This window comes from Atractosteus spatula, chromosome 11 (genome assembly GCF_055471065.1).
Source record: "Atractosteus spatula isolate fAtrSpa1 chromosome 11, fAtrSpa1.hap1, whole genome shotgun sequence".
NCBI classification, from domain to species: domain Eukaryota; kingdom Metazoa; phylum Chordata; class Actinopteri; order Semionotiformes; family Lepisosteidae; genus Atractosteus; species Atractosteus spatula.
In genome coordinates this window covers 32,870,401-32,891,057 of record NC_142716.1, presented here as the reverse complement: position 1 = coordinate 32,891,057, position 20,657 = coordinate 32,870,401, and the positions used below count along the sequence as shown (strand labels likewise).

Sequence of the window (20,657 nt, the reverse complement as noted above, 5' to 3'; positions counted from 1 at the left end):
CTGACACCTTGTGCTTCTTGTCAAACACTGTCGGTATGTGTGTCCCTCTTGGATACAATGTTGGCCAGTTGTGTATCACTGCTTGAGGAACAGCCCCGGACTGCATCTAATTTTTCTTGAAACATCCCAGTTCCACTCTGGGTGGCTCCAGTTCCACTCTGAAGCCACCCATTTTGATCCTATTTAAAGCTAACAACACTACTCCTGCCTATGGCTTCATTACATCAAAGAGATAACATTTGAATTGGGGCTTGAATGGGACTTGACATTATTGTGGAAGGACATGGTTACATTTTGGGTGAGATTCAACTAAATTCAATTAAAAAAAAACCACACCTAGAACTGTCTATATCAGTGCCAGTCATGACAGTGTATCATTGTACCTTGGTGTCAATGAGTGTGTGTGTCAGTGTGACTCAGTGGCAATAAGTGTGTGTGTCAGTGTGCCTAAGAAACAGTGTGTATCAATGTGCTTCAGTGTCAACGAGTGGATGTCAGTGTTCTTCAGTATCCATGGATGTGTGGATGGGGCGGTACGGTGGCCCTGTGGCTGGAAGGTTACCGGTTCGAATCCCCCGGCCGGGAGAGGAATCCTACTCTGTAGGGCCCCTGAGGAAGGTCCCTAACCCCAACTTCTCCAGGGGTGCCGTATAGATCACAGGAAGCTTCTCTTCCTGTCTGTGTGTCTCATGGAGAGCAAGTTGGGGTATGCGGAAAGAAATTCTTAATACAAGAAATTGTATATGGCCAATAAAGTGATCTTATGTGTGTCATTGTACCACAGTGTCAGTGAGTGTGTGTAAGTGTGCTTTAGTGACAGTGTGTGTGTATCAGTGTGCCCCAGTGTCAGTGAGTGTGCGTGTCTCTCAGTGTCCCTTCTGTCAGTCCCAGTGTGACTGCAGGCTGTATTATCTGGAGCTATACCGTTGGAGCCCCTTATCTACGTACCTGCAAGGAGATGCTGCCAAAGGCATTCTTCAAAAGATTAACCACCTCTCCATGAGCCAGGCCATCCAGAGACTGCCCGTTAATACTTACAATCCGGTCCCCCACCTTGAGGGAGAGAGGGGACGAGAGAGAGGAAGAAAGAATGAAGTGAGAAGAGAATTGAGGGTGAGGGCAAGGAGAGGAAGGGGGTAACGTAATATTATATATATTACAATACATATATCTCATGTATTATAATAATATATGAGATATAGAGGTAATTAACGGAATAAGGAAACGGTGACTGAAGAGGACTCATCCTTTTCTGTTCCGAGCATTTCAGGTGTGCTATAACCAGGTTTGACAACTGTCCACAAATGTACAATTGGCAAAGGAGTCCATAAATCTGTAAATTACAAAGATTTACTGTGAATCTGGATGAAAATTCAGGATTTATTTTTTTATGTAGGAGGAAGCTGTGATGTTAACAGGCTGATGTAATCACTTGGGGTGACAGTGAAACTCTTCCCCCAGCAAGTGTCTTCTTTAGCCACTTATCCGGCGGCTCTAGTTGTGCCCCTTTCTCTCTGAGTCTTCGGTTGGCTCCATATACCTCCCTACTGTGTTCAGGGTCTAGTTATTTAAGTTCATTCATTGTGCCTTTGAAACCCAGAGAACTGGCACAATGAATCTTAAATTATACACACCATAGAGCATAGTCAGTGGAGCACAAATATTTGAATTTCCAGTGGGAAAATAGATCTCACAATTGAAAATTTCATGCTCTCCTAATGGCCTAGGAATTTTGACATTATTTAAAAAGCAAAAGTGAACATGGTCAATGAAATTTGGGAGGAAAATGAATGTGCGAGCAGCCTTTCAGCAGTACGTGGAGACACCCCATGGACTCCTCTAAAAGGGTTCAGAAACTGGCAGTACTCTCAACAGAGCTGCGCAGGTTGGGCACTCAGAGGTGCCTGAGAGCCCAACCAGGAGTTCTAACCTGGGGTCTCACAGGGCACAGCACAGCCTGGAGGAGCAGCTCTGACGTTAGGGGATGGAAGATACCTTGAGTCTGTGTGTGCGTGCCACCACCCCACTGGCCTGGATCATGGCGATGAAGATGGGAATGTCACCCAGGGGGCTGCCCTTGCCCCCCGCAATGCTGATTCCCAGCGCATCTGTAGGGCCCTGCAGGAATGACAAACCCCAGAAAACACAAAGATAAGGACCAAGAATATTTCTGGCACTTTTAATAAAACAAAACAACAATTACACACAGCATTAAAAAGTGTTCCTTAGGTCAGAGCACAGTGGACCCCTAGTGGACACGAGTTGAGAGTCCAGAGGACACTGAGGGCTATTGTCAGGGAGTATACAGTACATGCAAGGACATCTGTACCCAGCCAAGAGGGAGAACATTTGGGACAAATCCCAACTTCTCCAGAGAGCTAAAAATAAGAATCCTGCCCCCAGAATAGCACCTTGTCCCAGATACTGGAAGCTGTAAATGTAACACCGACTCCAAGACCAATGTAAAACGAGCGGACACAGGAGTCGCTCATTTGTGTGTGGCTGTTCCGAAGTGCCTGCTGAGATTCCATCGCTCTAAGTTTATTCTCACGGAGGAAAAGAGTGAAGGAGCGTGAAAGTGATACAGGACATGAAAAGAAAACAAAATCATAAATAAAATTGATTAGCATCAAGTGGTGGTTTTTGGGTCTATTTTGTGAGCATGGTGGGAGAGAGAGGGGTGTTGCTGTAAAACCTTAAACAACATGATTGCACGTGTCTGTTAGAAATCACCACCTAGACCACCTTTCACAGAATTCCCAGGACATCACGTCATAGAGAACAGGACGGAAACGAGAACGAGGAGTGTGGAGCACTGCACACTGCACTAATCATTTCATCACTTAAATATGCAAACCACATGTTTATACACACATGTATATGCATCTCTGTATATAAGTTTTCCTATATATTTGTATGTTTTTTTTTAGATTTTCAGTGAAATGGAAAAACGTGCCACCCTTTGCCCAAATTGCAAAATCACCTCCATGCTACTATCAGGACAGCATTCTCAAGAGCTGCATGGGCTTTAAAGGGTTACATTCTCAATGAGAATCTCGTTTCCCGGCTGACTCTTTGGACTTCCTTACCCGTATGACCTCCACTGTTCGCAAGCCAGGCTCTGCTCCTGAGGGGAAACAGGAACACGTCAGACAAGCTCTCTGGGATCCGACGGAAAAGCACCAGCAAAGCTCAAATGTCAACGGAGAGATCTGCTTTACAAATTCTTCTTCTTATTTCTTATTCATTTATGAAGTGTTGTGCTCCAACAGGTATCAGGAGTGTTTGCAGTTAAGCAAATGTTTATGGAGAAAGAAGAAAGATGCTTCTTTTAGAATGTATTGCAACCATACCTCCTATCGCAATCCTATCCCGAAACCCTAACCCTAAAAGGTGGAAATTCAATAAAAATTCAAAATAAAAATGTTGTTTTAACTTTCAGATTTAAAGGGGAACAGATACTCTTCATACCATATCACCCTGCAACTCACTGCTGGCGACCCACTGAGGCTCAGCAGTGTGAGCCTGGTCACTACCTGGATGGGAGACGTCCTGGGAAAGCTAAGGTTTGCTGCTGGAAGAGGCGTTAGAGGGGCCAGTAGGGGGCGCTCACCCTGTGGTCTGTGTGGGTCCAAATGCCCCAGTATAGTGACGGGGACTCTATACTGTAAAAAGGCGCCGTCCTTCTGATGAGACATAAAATCGAGGTCCTGACTCTCATTAAAAATCCCAGGGTGTTTCTCGAAAAGAGTAGAGGTGTTACCCCACCGTTCTGGCCAAATTTCCCATTGGCCCTTACCAATCACGGCCTCCTAAAAATCCCCCTCTATGAATCGGCTTCATCACTCTGTTCTCCTCCCCACTGATAGCTGATGTGTGGTGAGAGTTCTGGTGCACTATGGCTGCCGTTGCATCATCCGGGTGGATGCTGCACATTGGTGGTGGTGGAGGGGAGTCCCCATTACCTGTAAAGCGCTTTGAGTGAAGTGTCCAGAAAAGCACTAGCTAAGTGTAAGGACAAGCAACACTGCTGCCCAGGAGGAAATTCACCATCTGAAGGTTGACAGTCTTCAGCTTTACATACAGACACATGTCATAGGCCTCTCTGACCAGCAGAGGGCTCTGCTATCCCACGTAAGGGAAAACGTCAGCTGATAGGCGTAGCCAAGGTGTTAAGCACAACCTGCGTCTATCAAGAGTACAGAGAAATTATGAGACAGGAGGCACTAAAAACTGTAATGAATTATAATGATCTGTTTTCTAATAATTTATTTTATCCAGTCAAAGCTCAAAACAGTGACTCTGAAACACATTGCAGAAGCAAAACGTCTGAAAAAGGACATTCCAAGACACAGATGTTTTGTACTTAGTGTCTTTGTGCACAGCTTATCCAGTCAACAAAGAGAACTGGCTACTACTGTACAAAAAGGGCACAGCACCACCTAGTGTGGGTGACCTTAATTTTTTCTACATAATGCTCTCAATTACATTATCAAGCTTAAAGAAGTCTTTTAAAAAAATGTGCAGTGTGACATTTCTAGGAGTTCCTCTCTTCAGCCTTATGGGTGACAAACTCCTCAACACTCAGCACAGGACCGGTGAAGAACTGCTCTTGGCTGCTCACCTGAGTTTCCACTGGCAGGGTCCACAGAGAGCTTCTTGCTGCTGTTGTGGAAGTGAGAGCTACTGGACGCCAGGAGAACACTGTTGGCACTGGCATGGCTTACCTGGGAAGAGAAGTCCTGATATTACAATACCTCTGAGCACTGGTGGGAGCAACAGCACGCCAACTGAACACTGCTATTTTAGTGCAGGGATCTCCAGGCACCCAGACCTGGAGAGTCCCAGACCAGGAGGGCCTGTAGCTCACCATTAAATCACCAATTTCTAAAGATATGGAACCGTTCTATTCTGATCGATTAAACTGGTGATTTGTTAAATGATGTAATTTACAGATCATTATTAAGGACTAATATCTGAAGTACTCTTACATAAATTTTATATAAGAATACATATATTATACATATAAATATTATTTAAATATCCAAAGCCCTCAAGGACTAGATTTCTCTTAACCAAAAAGATTACTTACTTGATTTATGAATAGTTGACAGCTGTTGCCAATCTTTCAAAATAGGTGTCCTATAAGACTAACGTAACTGGGGCTCTACAGGACCACGGTTGGAAGCACCTGATTAATGGGTTCTAAACAGACTGGGGCTCTCCAGGACAAGGACTCAAGGATCCCTGGGACCCTGCCTTAGTCTTACTTCTTGAGTGAAAAAACCAGGGGCTCCTCCATCTAGTCACATGACTAGAGCAGCTTGAGAGTATTTCTAGACAACCTAGATGTGCCTTAACACAAGGAGTCTGTGACCAGCTGGAGCGAAGTTTGGTTTTCATTTTGCTGCGTTGTACTCATAAGGTTATCCAACTTTAAAATCACCTAAACAAGATTTTAATTAAATATAAGTTTGTCTTGGATTAAGACAGAAATGAGAAAAATTAAAACAGTCACAGGAAGAAATCCTTTCCACTTCGTACATTTCCCCTTTCCACATAGCACATTAAAAACCTAGAACATAAGCATTACACTGCACAAAGGGTTGTGAGAGCATGGAACAAGCTGACCAGCCATATAGTTGAAGCTACTAACTACCTAGATTGCCTTTTCTTGTTTTTAACTACTCTAATGTTCTCTCTACATTTCTCCAGGTTCCAGGCTTTTTTCATTTCTTCCCACACTTCTTTCCTGTGTTCACCTTAGCAAACTTTCAATACCATCAAGTCTCCAAAAACATGATTGCAGGTGGCATCTCATGTGGTTCAATTCACAGCACACCCCCGGCAATGCCTCAGGACCAGTCCCCCCCAGAACTAAATTATTCAGTAAACTCTAAACTGCATCACTCTTGAACAGTGTGTCACCCACTCCAAGGACAGTGATGCAGTCCCTCTGAATGCATCTCTGCTACTGACCTGGCTGCCCTCAGATGTTCTCCTGGAGGAGAGCCAGGAAGCAGCCTTGAGTCTGCCCAGTTCCAGCAGCACCGCCCCCTTGGCACACTGCAGCACAATAGAAAACATACTGTGTACAAGACTGTGACAGCACCAATTCAAAACAATTCCATTCCTAACCACTAGATGGCAAGAAAAACCTTAACACTTCATAAATAAAGACAGATCACTTTATTGGCCAAGTAAGTTTTCACTTACAAGGAATTCGACTTGGTGAGCTGCTCATACACTATACACCTACAGACATACCATATATACATAGAAATTAAAGGAAAAATAAATATTGCACTTCAAGAATGTGTCAGAACTCTTATCTACGCGTGATAACCCCATACATACTGTATATACATATGTGTAAAGAGAAATAAACTGTCAACAAATAAACTATCTATAAAATAGATTGAACTAACACTTCAACCTGCTGTATGATTGATGCTGTATTTAAATCTCAGAAATCTAAAATTTATAGTGTCTATAGTACTATCGCACTGTCTATGTTATAGTACCGCCTTTACGGGATAGAATTTTGACAACAGCTCTGTTGGATATCCCTAGAATTGCAGATGTCATCCTCTGATGGCTGTTTTGCTTGAGGCGGTTTTAAGTCCTTGCCTTGAGTATGGCCGCGACCGTCTCCTGAGAGGCACTCCTCATGTCCTCCCCGTTGATGGACAGGATCTGGTCCCCCTGCATCAGCCTGCCATCCAGATCAGCCGCCCCACCCTTGACGATGTCAGAGATGAAGACCCCTGTTCCATTCCTGAACAGAGACAAAAGAGCTGCATCACCATCTTGGGCAACTATAAGCAATGACACTGCAGCAGTCCTTTCCTACCAGCAGTCTGTAGGCTCTGGACTGCACAGGGCTTCTTACTGCAAAGCCCTGAGATTGCAGAAAGCACTTCCAAATGCCATTAGAGATTCAGAGTCTGTGTTTCTAAACTCTTTTTCAGTGCTTCTGGTTCTATTACCCGTTAAATGCTATTAATATGCTACTATCATTTGAATAACATAATACTTATTTTTATACAGTCCAGGAGGCCTTCATGAAAGATCACTGTTAGAAATCCATAACGACATTTTAACAGTCCCTGCTGTTAGAAGGAACAGCCTTTTGAATGATTAAGCTGAGAAATGTCTCTGGATGTGCCTGTGTTCTTGAATTCAGTGCTGTCAGGCGACTCACTTACAGGAGATGATTGATTACTCTGTCTCCTGTTGTCTTTGCCCACTGCATCATGGACTGATCCTTAACACAGACTCGTTCCGAGACTAGTCTGTTAACAGGCGAGCTCATTCGGAATGACACTAGGATGCCTCAGGAACAAAAAGAAGCTAAATGACTTCAAAAGAAGCTGAATAATTTAAGCACCTGCAGAATTTTCTAGAAATGGTCTGTTCTGATGGCTTGAAATACGCCCTGTTCACTCTAGCTGCCGGTGCTCTGTGCTAATTGCGTGAGACTTGGAAAACCAAACTGCCAAGGCGGGGGGGATCGGCGCCTGACTGAGGTGCCCACCGCTTGCCCACGATGCTGAGGCCCAGCCCGCGGCCGGCCCTCTTCTGCAGCTCCACGGAGAAGACGTCCAGGTTCTCCTCGTCCTTGTACTGGTGCTCGTCGCGGAAGACCGTCAGCCGCACCTTGGGCGGGGTCTGCCGCAGGGCCGCGATGGCGTCCTCGTGGGAGGCGTGGCGCAGGTCCACCCCGTTCACCTGCCCGCAGGGGACGATCGGCGTCAGCGGCACCGTTCGCGACCGCGCTGCAGACCGGAGCGCAAGCGTCGGGAGCGCAGGCCGAGATCACACGGGAGTCAGCTGGGGTCACGCACACACCCATGTGACCGCACTGGAACAATCATTCTGGTGCACGTGCATCAATCCATAATCCACACCACACCGCACGCTAGAACAGACTGCCGCACACTATGGACACCTGATATAATCAGGTATAATAATCTATGGTGATTATTTCATGGCAACAATATGACAATAAAATCTAATATTAAATTTTTGCCAAGATACCAAGGCAAACTGCATTAATAAATCCTAAAAAAAAGATAAGCTTTGGTACAGGTTCACTGTATACAGTGCCTTGCGAAAGTATTCGGCCCCCTTGAACTTTTCAACCTTTTGCCACATTTCAGGCTTCAAACATAAAGATATAATTTTTTTATTTTATGTGAAGAATCGCCAACAAGTGGGACACAATTGTGAAGTGGAACGAAATCTATTGGATTTTTGAAACTTTTTTAACTAATAAAAAAATGAAAAGTGGGGCGTGCAAAATTATTCGGCCCCTTTACTTTCAGTGCAGCAAACTCACTCCAGAAGTTCAGCGAGGATCTCTGAATGATCCAATGTTGTCCTAAATGACTGATGGTGATAAATAGAATCCACCTGTGTGTAATCAAGTCTCTGTATAAATGCACCTGCTCTGTGATAGTCTCAAGGTTCTGTTGAAAGCGCAGAGAGCATCATGAAGACCAAGGAACACACCAGGCAGGTCCGTAATACTGTTGTGGAGAAGTTTAAAGCCGGATTTGGATACAAAAAGATTTCCCAAGCTTCAAACATCCCAAGGAGCACTGTGCAAGCGATCATCTTGAAATGGAAGGAGTATCAGACCACTGCAAATCTACCAAGACCTGGCCGTCCCTCTAAACTTTCAGCTCAGACAAGGAGAAGACTGATCAGAGATGCAGCCAAGAGGCCCATGATCACTCTGGATGAACTGCAGAGAACTACAGCTGAGGTGGGAGAGTCTGTCCATAGGACAACAATCAGTCTTACACTGCACAAATCTGGCCTTTATGGAAGAGTGGCAAGAAGAAAGCCATTTCTCAAAGATATCCATAAAAAGTCTCGTCTAAAGTTTGCCACAAGCCACCTGGGAGACACCCCAAACATGTGGAAGAAGGTGCTCTGGTCAGATGAAACCAAAATCGAACTTTTTGGCCACAATGCAAAACGATATGTTTGGCGTAAAAGCAACACAGCTCATCACCCTCAACACACCATCCCCACTGTCAAACATGGTGGTGGCAGCATCATGGTTTGCGCCTGCTTTTCTTCAGCAGGGACAGGGAAGATGGTTAAAATTGAGGGGAAGATGGATGCAGCCAAATACAGGACCATTCTGGATGAAAACCTGTTGGAGTCTGCAAAAGACCTGAAACTGGGACGGAGATTTATCTTCCAACAAGACAATGATCCCAAACATACAGCAAAATCTACAAAGGAATGGTTCACAAATAAACGTATCCAGGTGTTTGAATGGCCAAGTCAAAGTCCAGACCTGAATCCAATCAAGAATCTGTGGAAAGAGCTGAAAACTGCTGTTCACAAACGCTCTCCATCCAACCTCACTGAGCTCGAGCTGTTTTGCAAGGAAGAATGGGCAAGAATTTCAGTCTCTCGATGTGCAAAACTGATAGAGACATACCCCAAGGGACTTGCAGCTGTAATCGCAGCAAAAGGTGGCTCTACAAAGTATTAACGCAAGGGGGCCAAATAATTTTGCACGCCCCACTTTTCATTTTTTTATTAGTTAAAAAAGTTTCAAAAATCCAATAGATTTCGTTCCACTTCACAATTGTGTCCCACTTGTTGGTGATTCTTCACATAAAATAAAAAATTTATATCTTTATGTTTGAAGCCTGAAATGTGGCAAAAGGTTGAAAAGTTCAAGGGGGCCGAATACTTTCGCAAGGCACTGTATGTATTGCAAACTACCAAAATATGTTTCATTCACTGCAGATGAATAGGGTAGCTAATCAAAGACTAAACCATGGAAAAGGATAAAATATAAATATATTCAGTATATGTCTAATATTGTTGTATTGTATACTGAAATTGTTGTCCATGGCAGTTACTATGGGTAGCATGGTGGCACAGTGCAGTGGTTAATTGGTTTCTGGAAATATTGGCCCTGGTGTGAGTGTGTTCGTGGCTGTGTCTGTGTGTGCCCCGTGGTGGACTGGCGTCATGGCCAGGGTGTATCCTGCCTTGCGCCTGTTGCGTGCCAGCACAGACTCCAGCTCCCCTGTGACTCTGAATTGGAAGGAGTGGTTAGAAAGTGGATGGACAAATGGTAGCTATTACTGTTCTGTGTCACACAGAACCAATGAGCATGTGAAAAAAAGACATATGAACAACGAGTGTGCAAAGAGAGACACATGAACAATCAGCACACATACATGGACACACAACCAGCGAGGATATAGGCACACAGCTAATGAGCATGCAGATACAGACACACACAAGAAAGGAACATGCGGATACCCATACACTGTGTCTGGGAGTAATTATAAAATCCACATTTAAGAGGGATATTGCATTTCTCAGCTCTCAATTTCTAATGTAATTTTCCTGTTGACTTCTATTTTGGATGGCACAGTAAGCTCTTTCTCAGTCAATCAAACTACAATCAAGCAGTCAAAAGCTGCTCTTTTAATTCAGGAGAAGAGTACTTCTGCATAAATTGATTTGTCCATCAATTATTCAGAGATTGCAAATGGTCTCATGTCCTCCTCAATTCCATCTGGAAATACAATCACTGAGTCAGGCTTTCAAAATTCAGCACCACTAATTTCATTTCACTCGGCTGCAGAATTTCTTTAGAAGTATTACAACAAAAACATTATGTGACATCAAAAAACAACAAAACAATCACATTGTACTGATTGTGAACAGGGAACTACTGTAAAAGGCTTAAACTTAGACCTGGTTCTGACTACAACTTAATTAGACCCACTTTATTTTTATTTGCAAGCTCTAACATTCATTTTTGTAGTTGTTATGTTTCACACATTTTGAAAATGAAAAGTTAAATCCAAAAAAAGAGCTCAAAACTGGCATTTTATATTCATACTATTTCTCACATGCTGCAGTGGCCTGGAATCTATACGATGAAAGGGGTCTCAGCTGTTTTGTATGAAATGGTAAAGAAAGGGTTAAATGTCCGGAAAACACGTCTAGAATGTCATTGGACAGATGTGTATAATAAGGGTCCATGATCCAAGCCTTGAACAGCTACAGGCCTAAAGGTTTTCTGAGGCTTTTTAAATCAAAGGCCTCAGAAAAAGAGTGAAACCTTTAAAATGCTGTCTTAATTTGCTGATGACTTAACAGACTTAGAAAAGCTGTTTTGCTATTCTAGAGGGATTGTTTTATCCTTTCAGTTTATCTGTGGTTACGTTGTCACTTCTGTTAAGAGAAAGAAAAGCTTTTATGGCAGAAAAACTGTCCGTAATTTTACTAGGAATAGGGTAGGAACCATCATATCCAGTGGTGACTTGACTAAGAGCTTAGAGAAGTAAAAGGTAAAACATGAAACAAATTATGCAAACTATGTTCCGGTCTCCAAGGGCTGAAGTTATTTTAAAGGTATAGAAAACTTACAAAACATAAAGCAAAGCAAAAACAAACAATATTCTGTTAGAGGTACAGTTATAAATAACTCCTGGGTGGTGAATGTAGAAGCGACACCTCCCACACAAGCCAGCAGGTGGCACTGCATATTAATCTAAATAAAAGCCACACTCAGCCTGCACTGCTCTCAGGCTCATTACTTAGAGAAAGAAAAATCCAATTCCTGGTATATGCGTATTTATTCAGGTACAGTGTTTTGGTGATTAGAAGGATTTTCATGGTCGAAAGAGGCTTGCATTAGTGGTGCTATACACCCACAGGTGCTCCTTATCCATTCTCACAGAATCAGACCACCCAGCACAGATATGGTTGTACAATAAACAACTTTCAGAAGAGATTGTGGTGGTGGTGGGGGGGGGGGGGGGGGAACTCAGTCTTTTGATTTCTGCTAGAGACTGAAAGGCACCCACTTACCAGAAAAGTAATGTTTTTACTGTATCCATTGTACATGAGTTGTCAGCAGGAAGACTCCCACAGAACAGCCCTGAATTACCAAGTGTACTGGAGTTACCTCTCCAACTGCTGGCCCCTGCTGGATTGGTTCCATCAATGATGACCTCTGAACTAGGATTAACAGCAGGGCTATTTATATGGGCTGTTGGATTGGTGAGACTCAGAAACCTATACTATAAGTTTTAGAGTATTACATTTAGATCAATTACTTAATAAATGGATTGGAACCATTTGTACTAACCAAATCCCAACGGTACTGTAAATCTATTCAACATGTAGAATGAAACTCTAGCCATCTCAGAGACGTTTATGACTCCCCCAGACAAATTAATGTTGAATTGATCAAAAATCCTCAAATGACCAATTACACCTGTGGGGTTGTGGCTTTGCAGGACCAGGGCACCTTTATGTCTGTTGAGCCCTGAGCAAAAGTAGATGGTAAAAGAACAGGTAATGGTATACTCCATGCTGAAAGGAAAAGAAACAATGTTTTGGCTGTGCAGCCTTCTTCAGGTGCTTGGAAGTGCCTCAGAACGCTCAACAGCTGAAACATTTTTCTTTTCTTTTCATTATAGTATAAAACTCTCAAGATCAGCTGATCTCTTTGAGCAGGCTCCAAAGCTTTATTGACCCTGTTACACCAAGCAGTCTGTTTTAGTTTTTCCTTAGTCAAGTGCTACCCAGTCTGCAAAGGACAAAGTGGCTCTCATGTTGGAAAACTGAAAGATCTACCACCCTGCTCTTTTTGAGAAGTGGTTTTGCCATTTTTTACATGATACATTTTCAGCAAAAATGCCATGCATCAAAAAGAAGGTAATCTAAGACAGATTACTCCAGTTAGCACTGGCCATGTGGCAAGACTTATGAATTATTGTGTTTATGCTAATGCCTACCTTCCTGCTCACTCTTAACTAACTGTGGCTCAGTTTGTGTGCTCTGCTCTCCAAAGCCAGACCCACACTCTCTCTGTCCATTGGCTCCGGTCAGCGGGCAGGATGCAGGGTCTCTGAGCTAATGGAAAGAAGCACAGCCCAGCTACAGTAGACTCTAGAGGGCACACCCGTTTCAAAACTGTGGGCTTCTATTTGCTCATCATCAGTCAAGGCTGACCAACTTGAAGATGCAATGAGACATCTCATTACCTCCAGTCTAGCCAGGCAATGCTCTATTGCTGCCTCTCCATCTCTGCAAATCATACCTCAGACTGCTTTCTCTTGTTATATCAGTTTCAACCAAACAAATTGTTATGCAATCCAGCTGGTCTACAAAATTGCACTTATTTTTCAGGACAACATTACACAATTACTGTAAGAGACAAGGGTGTATGAAAAGACCATAGCCTGCTAAGTCACATTGTTACTTTATCTTAGCTGATGTTGATGTGCACTATGACAGTATGCTGTAAACTATGACGGGCAACACTCCTGCAACTTGTATGTGCTCTGGCACATCTTTCAATTTAGCTCTAGCAAATGTGTTAGTGGCAAATGCCCCACTCAACTAACAAGAACCTATTATCAGAAACACTTTGACTAACAGAAAGAGGAAACAACAGGATGGAAAAAGTCCACAAATCACAAAAACTGTCAGCATATTATCTCCTTGAATAAACTGTGGCTCAGTAAACCAGCCGGAGCTTGATGGCTGACGCATCTTGTGGATTTGTGTTATAATGTTTTCCATAAATCTTCTCCGTGTAAAACACAGCTTCATGCGTCTGCTGTGCCAAACACACAGTAAATGTTAATGGAAGATATTAAGCAGAAAAGTGGGAAAGGTTTTATCGTGACTACTATGTACTGCATAATACAACTTATAAATATCTGTGAAGGGTGAAGACATAGGAACTTTACGTCAGGCTCTGTAAAAAGTTCAAAGCAGTGGTGTCCGATCCTGGTTCTGGAGGACTGGTGTGTCTGCAGGTTTTCATTCTCAATCAGCTGAACCAGCTGGTTACTGGCTGAAATGCTTTTAAGAGCAAATCTGCAGACACAACAGCCCTCCAGGAAAGGACAAGACACCCCTGGATTAGAACAGTCTTGTGCTGTGGCGATAGGATAAGGAGAAGTGTGACCTCATTGCTGGCACATTCTGTGTGAACGTGCTGTTGAATTCCTGCTATCCCTTCCATCACAACATCTGAGACCAACTACATCAGCGCCTTCATTCACTGTGCTCTGAAAATCTCTTCATATGGGAATCTGGCTGATTACACTAATGGGTGGCTGATGTAAGAGAATGCTTGTGTGCAATATGTAAGGGCTCAACTGTTCCCAGTCCAGGCAAAGACAAAGGTTATGACGAGAGCTAAGGGGATCCAGGTTGTTTCACTTCATATAAGGACTATATGGAATATATACAGAAATATATTCATATATAGGAATATATTCATAGGTTACACAGGTCAGTGCTTTCTGGTTCTTCTAGTTTCACTAAACAGCTGATTCCAAAATTGAAGGAACAAATGCATGATAGGTTTAACGCCAAAGTTAAAAAGTCAGACACATGCAAAGCATGAGCACAAAGTCAATGCGCAATGTGCGATCTGCCCAGCAGGTGGTGCTATCACCAAGCTGTCATAGCTGCACTAAAAAAAGAACCTTTGAGGGTGGTCCATTGTGACAGAGATTGAGGAAAAACCCTTTAACAGCACTAGATATTATTCTTTTCTGGGGTTAATCATAAAAGCAAAAGATAACTCAGTAAATATGTCAGGTCAAAGCCTCCTATTATCCTACCTTTTTAAGTGGCCAAAACATTTCAAGATCTCTCCAAACTCAAAATGACAGGTGAGTTTGGACGATATCAGAACTGCAGGTGTCACACAGGCTAAGAGCACTGTCCTGCCATTGCATATTCATGATTAGATGACTGTCTCTTCCTGAACACCCCTGTTAAATACAAAAGGTTTTTTAACAGTGCCCTAAAAAGCTGACTACGTTTGGTATATTTGGAATTTAGAGTTAATGGGCAGCACAGTGTTGCAGTGGTTAGCATTGCTGCCTCCCTGTCCTGGGGCCCTGGGTTCAATTCCAGACCTGGGGTGCTGTCTGTGAGCAGTTTGATGGTTTGTCTTGTGGGTTTGGCGTTCCTGCCCAGGGTGTATACTGCCTTGAACCCATTTCTTGCCAGGAAAGGCTCTGGCTCCTCCACTACCCTGAAGTGGATGAAGTGGTTAGAAAATGGATTACTCGATTCAGAATTATAGGTAGCTCAAAGACTAAAATAGAAATACATTAGAACTTTTTTTGTAGTAATTTATACAGATATAAGAATAAGAAATTAAAATCCGAGGGGTCTGGTAAAAGGTCAATAAATGCATAAAAGGCTTTTTATAAAGTGGGCACAATTATCTGATTGTTTTCCCATGCATCACCAGCATTATAAAGAGGCTCTGTCAAGCTTTTCTATGAGAATAACAGACATCAACCCTGACAAAAAGCTTTTTCTATCATTTTAACTAAGAAATCCCAAGTACTCAGAGTCTATTGAATGGCAGGCAGAAGAAAGGGCACTAGAGGTGAACGATAGTTTCCTACACTTATTGGAATGTATTTATTTATGACAGCGAATGCTTTCAAAACTGCCTGGAAGCTCTAATGTCACATGGTATCTTTTATTGTCTCATCTCAAAAGTATCAGGCAATTTACTTCCAGAAGCCATGACATGAGGTTTACTTCACTATTCTAGCAAAAGCCTTACACTGGCTATAATGTTCTGGAAAATTATACTGTACAGAAGATGTTTACATTTGTGCTATTCACTTCATAGCTATACCAGCAGCGAGTGATTTGGTGATTTGAGAACTAGCCACCTTCTCGCTGAGGACCAGAGTCTCTGAATTGATGCAGTACATTCCCAAAGGAGTGCTAAGTTAAGAAACATAAGAATCAGAAAGATTACAAATGAGAAGAGGACATACAAGGCTAATTCATTTGGTCGACAGCAAAAAATCTGAGAATCTCATCCAGCTGGGAATCTGGTCTATCAGCTTCAACAGCGTGACTTGTGTAACTTGTTCCATACTCCCACAACCATTTGTGCAAAGACATGCTCCCCCCCACCCCTCACAGTTTTAAATGCACTTTCATGGAGTTGCCACTTCAGTCCTCTGGTTTGTGCTCTCCCATTCATTCTGGAGAAATGTAATGGGTTGACTTTGTTAATGCCTTTCAAGACTTTGAACACTTGCATCAGATCCTTGTTAAATCCACAGATCTAACTTCTGCAGTATAGCAAAACAGGATGCAAACCATGGGGAAAAAAAAGAGTGATATGGTGTATAAACGCCAAACCAGGACAATGAATGGTGGGTGATGGGTGATGAGCAAAAGAAAGGCAACAAGTGACAAAGAAAGTTATAGCCCTAAAACATGTAAGATGAGAATATAAGGTAATTTGAAAGAGCACATGGGACAGCAGAGTTTGTTAAAGCAATACAGTCAGCTTTTTACAGTTCTTCTGCAGCAGTCAGTGGTGAGTTCAAGTCTGTTTGGAAAGGCTGTGCTCAGCTGCAGCTCTCACCTCCAGGATCTGATCTCCAGCCCACAGTCTGCCATCCCGAGCAGCAGCTCCCTCCTCATACACCTCATGAATAACGATGGCGTCCTGGAAAGAAAAGAGACTCAGCAATTCATTCTGAGTAAAGGGGGGGGGGGGGGGCTCCACCTCAAGGGCGCCGCCAGAATGACTGGAGTTCTCGCAGATTCTTCAATGCTTAGGGTGCACAGAACTCAGGCACTGTGCTTATATACAGGTGCACTTGTAAAAAAGCACTCTGCAGCTGGAGTCTCTGCTAAGTGATTGCCATTTACAATGGCCTTTTCTACTTCATAATAGATCAAAGATTATTTCTTTTTTTCCACCAGTACCTACAATGCCTTCGTTCACCAATTAAATTACCCATCCATCAATTCTCTGACTGCTTCATCCAATTCAAGGTTGCAGGGGAGCTGGAGTGTATTCTGCCCAGCAGGCCAGTCCATCACGGGCAATTCAGATATTTGACACATACATTTGTTTTTTGATGTCTGTAAAGAAGCAGTGAACTGAAACCACAACCCTGACATACTGCAGCTAATATGGTAAGAAAATCAGCAAAATGGTCAATTTAATGAATGCAAATAATGTCACATGCAGTACATCAATAATGCTGCTAAGCAGGCTTTCTCAAGCTGCTGTTGAATTGGCACTAAATTGCAGATTACATTGAAACCCATGGAAATGAAAAGTAAAGGGTGGGAATGAGCAGGGATCTGGATGAAGAAGTGCAAACAGTGAAAATGAAATGTTAGGATTCTGCCTGGTATTTGTGCAGGTGCAAACCCTCCAAATAATTCTCACCTCCTCTCACAAAATGTAACTCAGTCATTTTAATCTGCTTTGAATCTTCAGAGAGCCCTCTTCCATCTCAGGATGGTACAGTAGCTGGTATACACATTACATTTGTTTTTTTGCTATTATTTAATGACAAACTGATCTACTGTGAGACACAAGGGTAGCATACATAGAGGCAAGGGAAATTTGCCAGTATAATGTGTATAATGATATTAATTCTGCAGATATTGAACAATCTGAGGCTGACACCCTAGTAAACTATTTGCTGCCTCTATCCCAGATTTTTGATCCCCAATTATTGTTGGCAATTATTGTTGCTGACACAGGCATTGCCAAAGAGTGTTACTACTGCCAAAAGGAAACGATCTGGACTCTTTGTCTTTCTCGAATTTGCTCCAACTTCTCTAGGCTGTAAAGCCACTTACAGTAGCACACGGTGACACTTATCGACACACCTGTGGCTCCTAAACTCTGATTTTGCAGACACGTGTATGCGCATGTAATACTGGTGTAGAGATCAATACTTATTTTTATATTCTTCTTCATTTGACAATTGAATTTGTGAGGAAGGTCAATATCTTGGAGACCCTGTGGGTTCTTTTGAAGTTGAGTTTGAGGGCTCTAAGGACACCTTAAATAATTAGGTAAATCAAAGAAAGCAAAATTTCCCTTGTATCACACAGGTACTGTTAAAGTTGTCCATTCTTCAGCCCAGGCCCTGCCTTACAGAATTGTAATGCAGAACTGTAATTAAACCAGCAGGTATATGACACTTCATATGCTAGAGCAAATCCAACCCACTGATATGTTTCAATAGAAAGTACCCTCCACAACCAAAACTGTCCAGTTCTGGAGTCCCGTCTAACTCATGTTTCATTACAGATTACAGCCACTCTCAGCGATTTCCACAAACAAGCAGAACAAAAGGACAGCTTTGCTGTAGTAATTCGGCAGTCGGCTCTGCTCTCGAACGGGGCTCTTTGAATATTCACAAAGCGCAAGAGCAAGGGGGAACAAAACACACGTACAGATAATGATGTAGAGTTTTCTAGCCATGTATTGTGTTTGCAAAATGCACGAAATTGAATGAAAAGAAAATGAAACATTGAGGTGGGCTGGGGTGATTGATTCAAACAAGAGAGGTGTATTAATCACTGCCATCCATTCTACAGGACCCCCACAGCAGCTGAATTCTGATGGAATATCTTTGTGCAGTTATTTATACTCACTAACATCCTGAACTGCTATTTTAGTATATTAAATAATAGCATAATAGCAGAGCAAGAGGATTCAATGTGGAAATACTGCTATATTCTCATGGGGTATTCTCTGTGTACAGCTGTTTCACATAGTACACATACTGTCACTACGGTGGGTAACGAGATAAAATCACAGTATAACAGATAATGGTGCAATATAAACATTGCTAACTGTGCTGTTCAGAAGTTATGAGTATGTGTCATCATTCACATTAGACTTATGTGAATAGTATCCGTCAGGAAAGACAATCAATATTGACTTGTTCAGATGGAGCACAGCAGTGAAGTCCTGAGGATAAGTTGGTGTGGGGCTCTCTAATTGTTTCTAGTCAGGACAGGGCTTGTGATCGGGGTCAGAGTCAGAGTCAGGGTTGGGTTCAGAAGTAGGGTTTGGACCAGGGTCCCAGGCAGGAAAAACAGCATTTGCAAAGAGACACATTGAGAAGCAGCACTCTGCAGCCCTTGTGAAAAATAGCACCACCAGTTTTACACAGTATTTAATTGAAAGAAAAATTGGGGTTTGATATATTTAATGAAAGGGCACAATACAGTATTTCGTTTACTAATTAGTGCAGTTTACTGAAATGTGAAATATTGGAACAATGTTCGGATGGAAGAAATAAAACGAACCTTTCTGAACCCCAAAGCTGCTCATCTGAGATGTGAAGTCAGGCTTTTTAAACTGCCTGCACTGCTGCGGCCCTTGATAACCACAATAATAAAGCTGGGTGCAGTTAGAAATATTGTAAACCACATCAAGGAGACTAATGGGCTGCCCGCAGGCTCCCAGCTCAGTAGAGGGACACGTGTGGCAGCCTCTAATCTCACATATCCATAGCAGGTGAACAAGGGAGCTCTTGTTCAGCCCATTGATCATTTTAATCCCCTAACCTGACAGCCATCACTCGAAAATGGACTTCTCAAGCCGAAGACAAAAATCACAGTGAACTGAATTTGAAAGGGGGAAGCTCTCTGGTCTGGCCAAAGTGAATGCTATCAGAAGATAAAGAAGAAGCACTGCATCTCCTCGGGCAGCATGGAAAAGATTAAAGCTCTGCATAGACTTAACCTGCCTGGAGTGAGATCTGACAGAGGCCACCAGTTCTCCAGGATCCTCACTGCCTGCACTGGTCATGTAAAATAATACAAAAACCTACTGATGCCTAAATAAACTTAAAAACATCCCAGGATACATCTATATTGACTAACCTTTGCAGTCGATATAGACGTGTCCAAAAACAAAAGCATGAAACAAACTGACCTATAGCGTCTTCTTTTATCACAGATCCACAGACTGTTTTCATCAACATTTTCTTTTGGTTGATCTGTTAGTAGAGTCTAAATCTGACTACAATTTCCTGATCACCTGACTTTTCTTGTTTGCTGACTTCTGATGTTTTGTTCATTTTGTAAATGTTATTTTTGTCAGTGAACATAGTAGATAATCCCATTTTACCACCGTAATCGCTTATCTTTTTACACTTTTTCAGGGCTTTCAGTCTAGTTACCTAAATGAATCCATCATTTTTGCATTATATTTTCTTTTTCCATGAACTTCATTCCTTCTTTTTCCAGCAAGTTTGATAAGTTACCATAAAAAGGAATTTCATTACATAACAATTTAATAAGGTACCTAGATGTATACTGGCATCTACAGGCTAGGGGACTGAAATGCAGTTAGTTTTTCCTAAGACAGCTCAGTTATAAACCCTGTCATTATCATTAGAAATGAGAAATGCGCAGAAGAGATGTTGATCAGAGTGGAAAGAGCAGAGATTACAAGAAGAGTGAGCATGATTCATAAAATTGAAGGCAGCTGTGGCTTTCAATTACATTAGGCTTCTAATGCAAATTACCTTGCTGATCTTTCCAATAATACATAACTCCCTGATGTATAAAGAATAAATCACTTAATAAAAAAAGCCCTTTTAATTAGGTAAAAATCTAAAAGTTCCTCACAGCGTTAAGGGACTTGGATCCCTCTGCTCAAGTGGAAATCTGTTTGTGTCTCTGACAAGACACCAGATTTAAGGAGAAGACGACATGGGGCTGGAGCCAGTGACACTGCCCAGCGCCTGCTGCAAACTCTTTGGTAGAAGCCCATAATGTTTGTGTGCTACAAATCACAAACACTTTGCTAAAGAAAACTACACAAGGAC

General features: G+C 42.4%; 1 protein-coding gene across 4 annotated transcripts in view; it reads right to left on the bottom strand.

Annotated features, from left to right (window-relative positions):
* The window catches only part of patj (PATJ crumbs cell polarity complex component), a 230,608-nt gene that overhangs the window by 11,882 nt on the left and 198,069 nt on the right, over positions 1 to 20,657 (bottom strand). For all 4 annotated transcript variants that reach the window (XM_088927009.1, XM_088927011.1, XM_088927012.1 and 1 more), the window contains 8 exons: positions 16,427 to 16,510; positions 7,538 to 7,731; positions 6,631 to 6,778; positions 5,980 to 6,066; positions 4,625 to 4,727; positions 3,090 to 3,127; positions 1,996 to 2,118; positions 949 to 1,053 (listed from right to left, as the gene is read on the bottom strand). In XM_088927009.1, the coding sequence (XP_088783135.1) occupies positions 949 to 1,053; positions 1,996 to 2,118; positions 3,090 to 3,127; positions 4,625 to 4,727; positions 5,980 to 6,066; positions 6,631 to 6,778; positions 7,538 to 7,731; positions 16,427 to 16,510 (882 nt within the window). The remainder of the gene's footprint in view (positions 1 to 948; positions 1,054 to 1,995; positions 2,119 to 3,089; positions 3,128 to 4,624; positions 4,728 to 5,979; positions 6,067 to 6,630; positions 6,779 to 7,537; positions 7,732 to 16,426; positions 16,511 to 20,657) is intronic.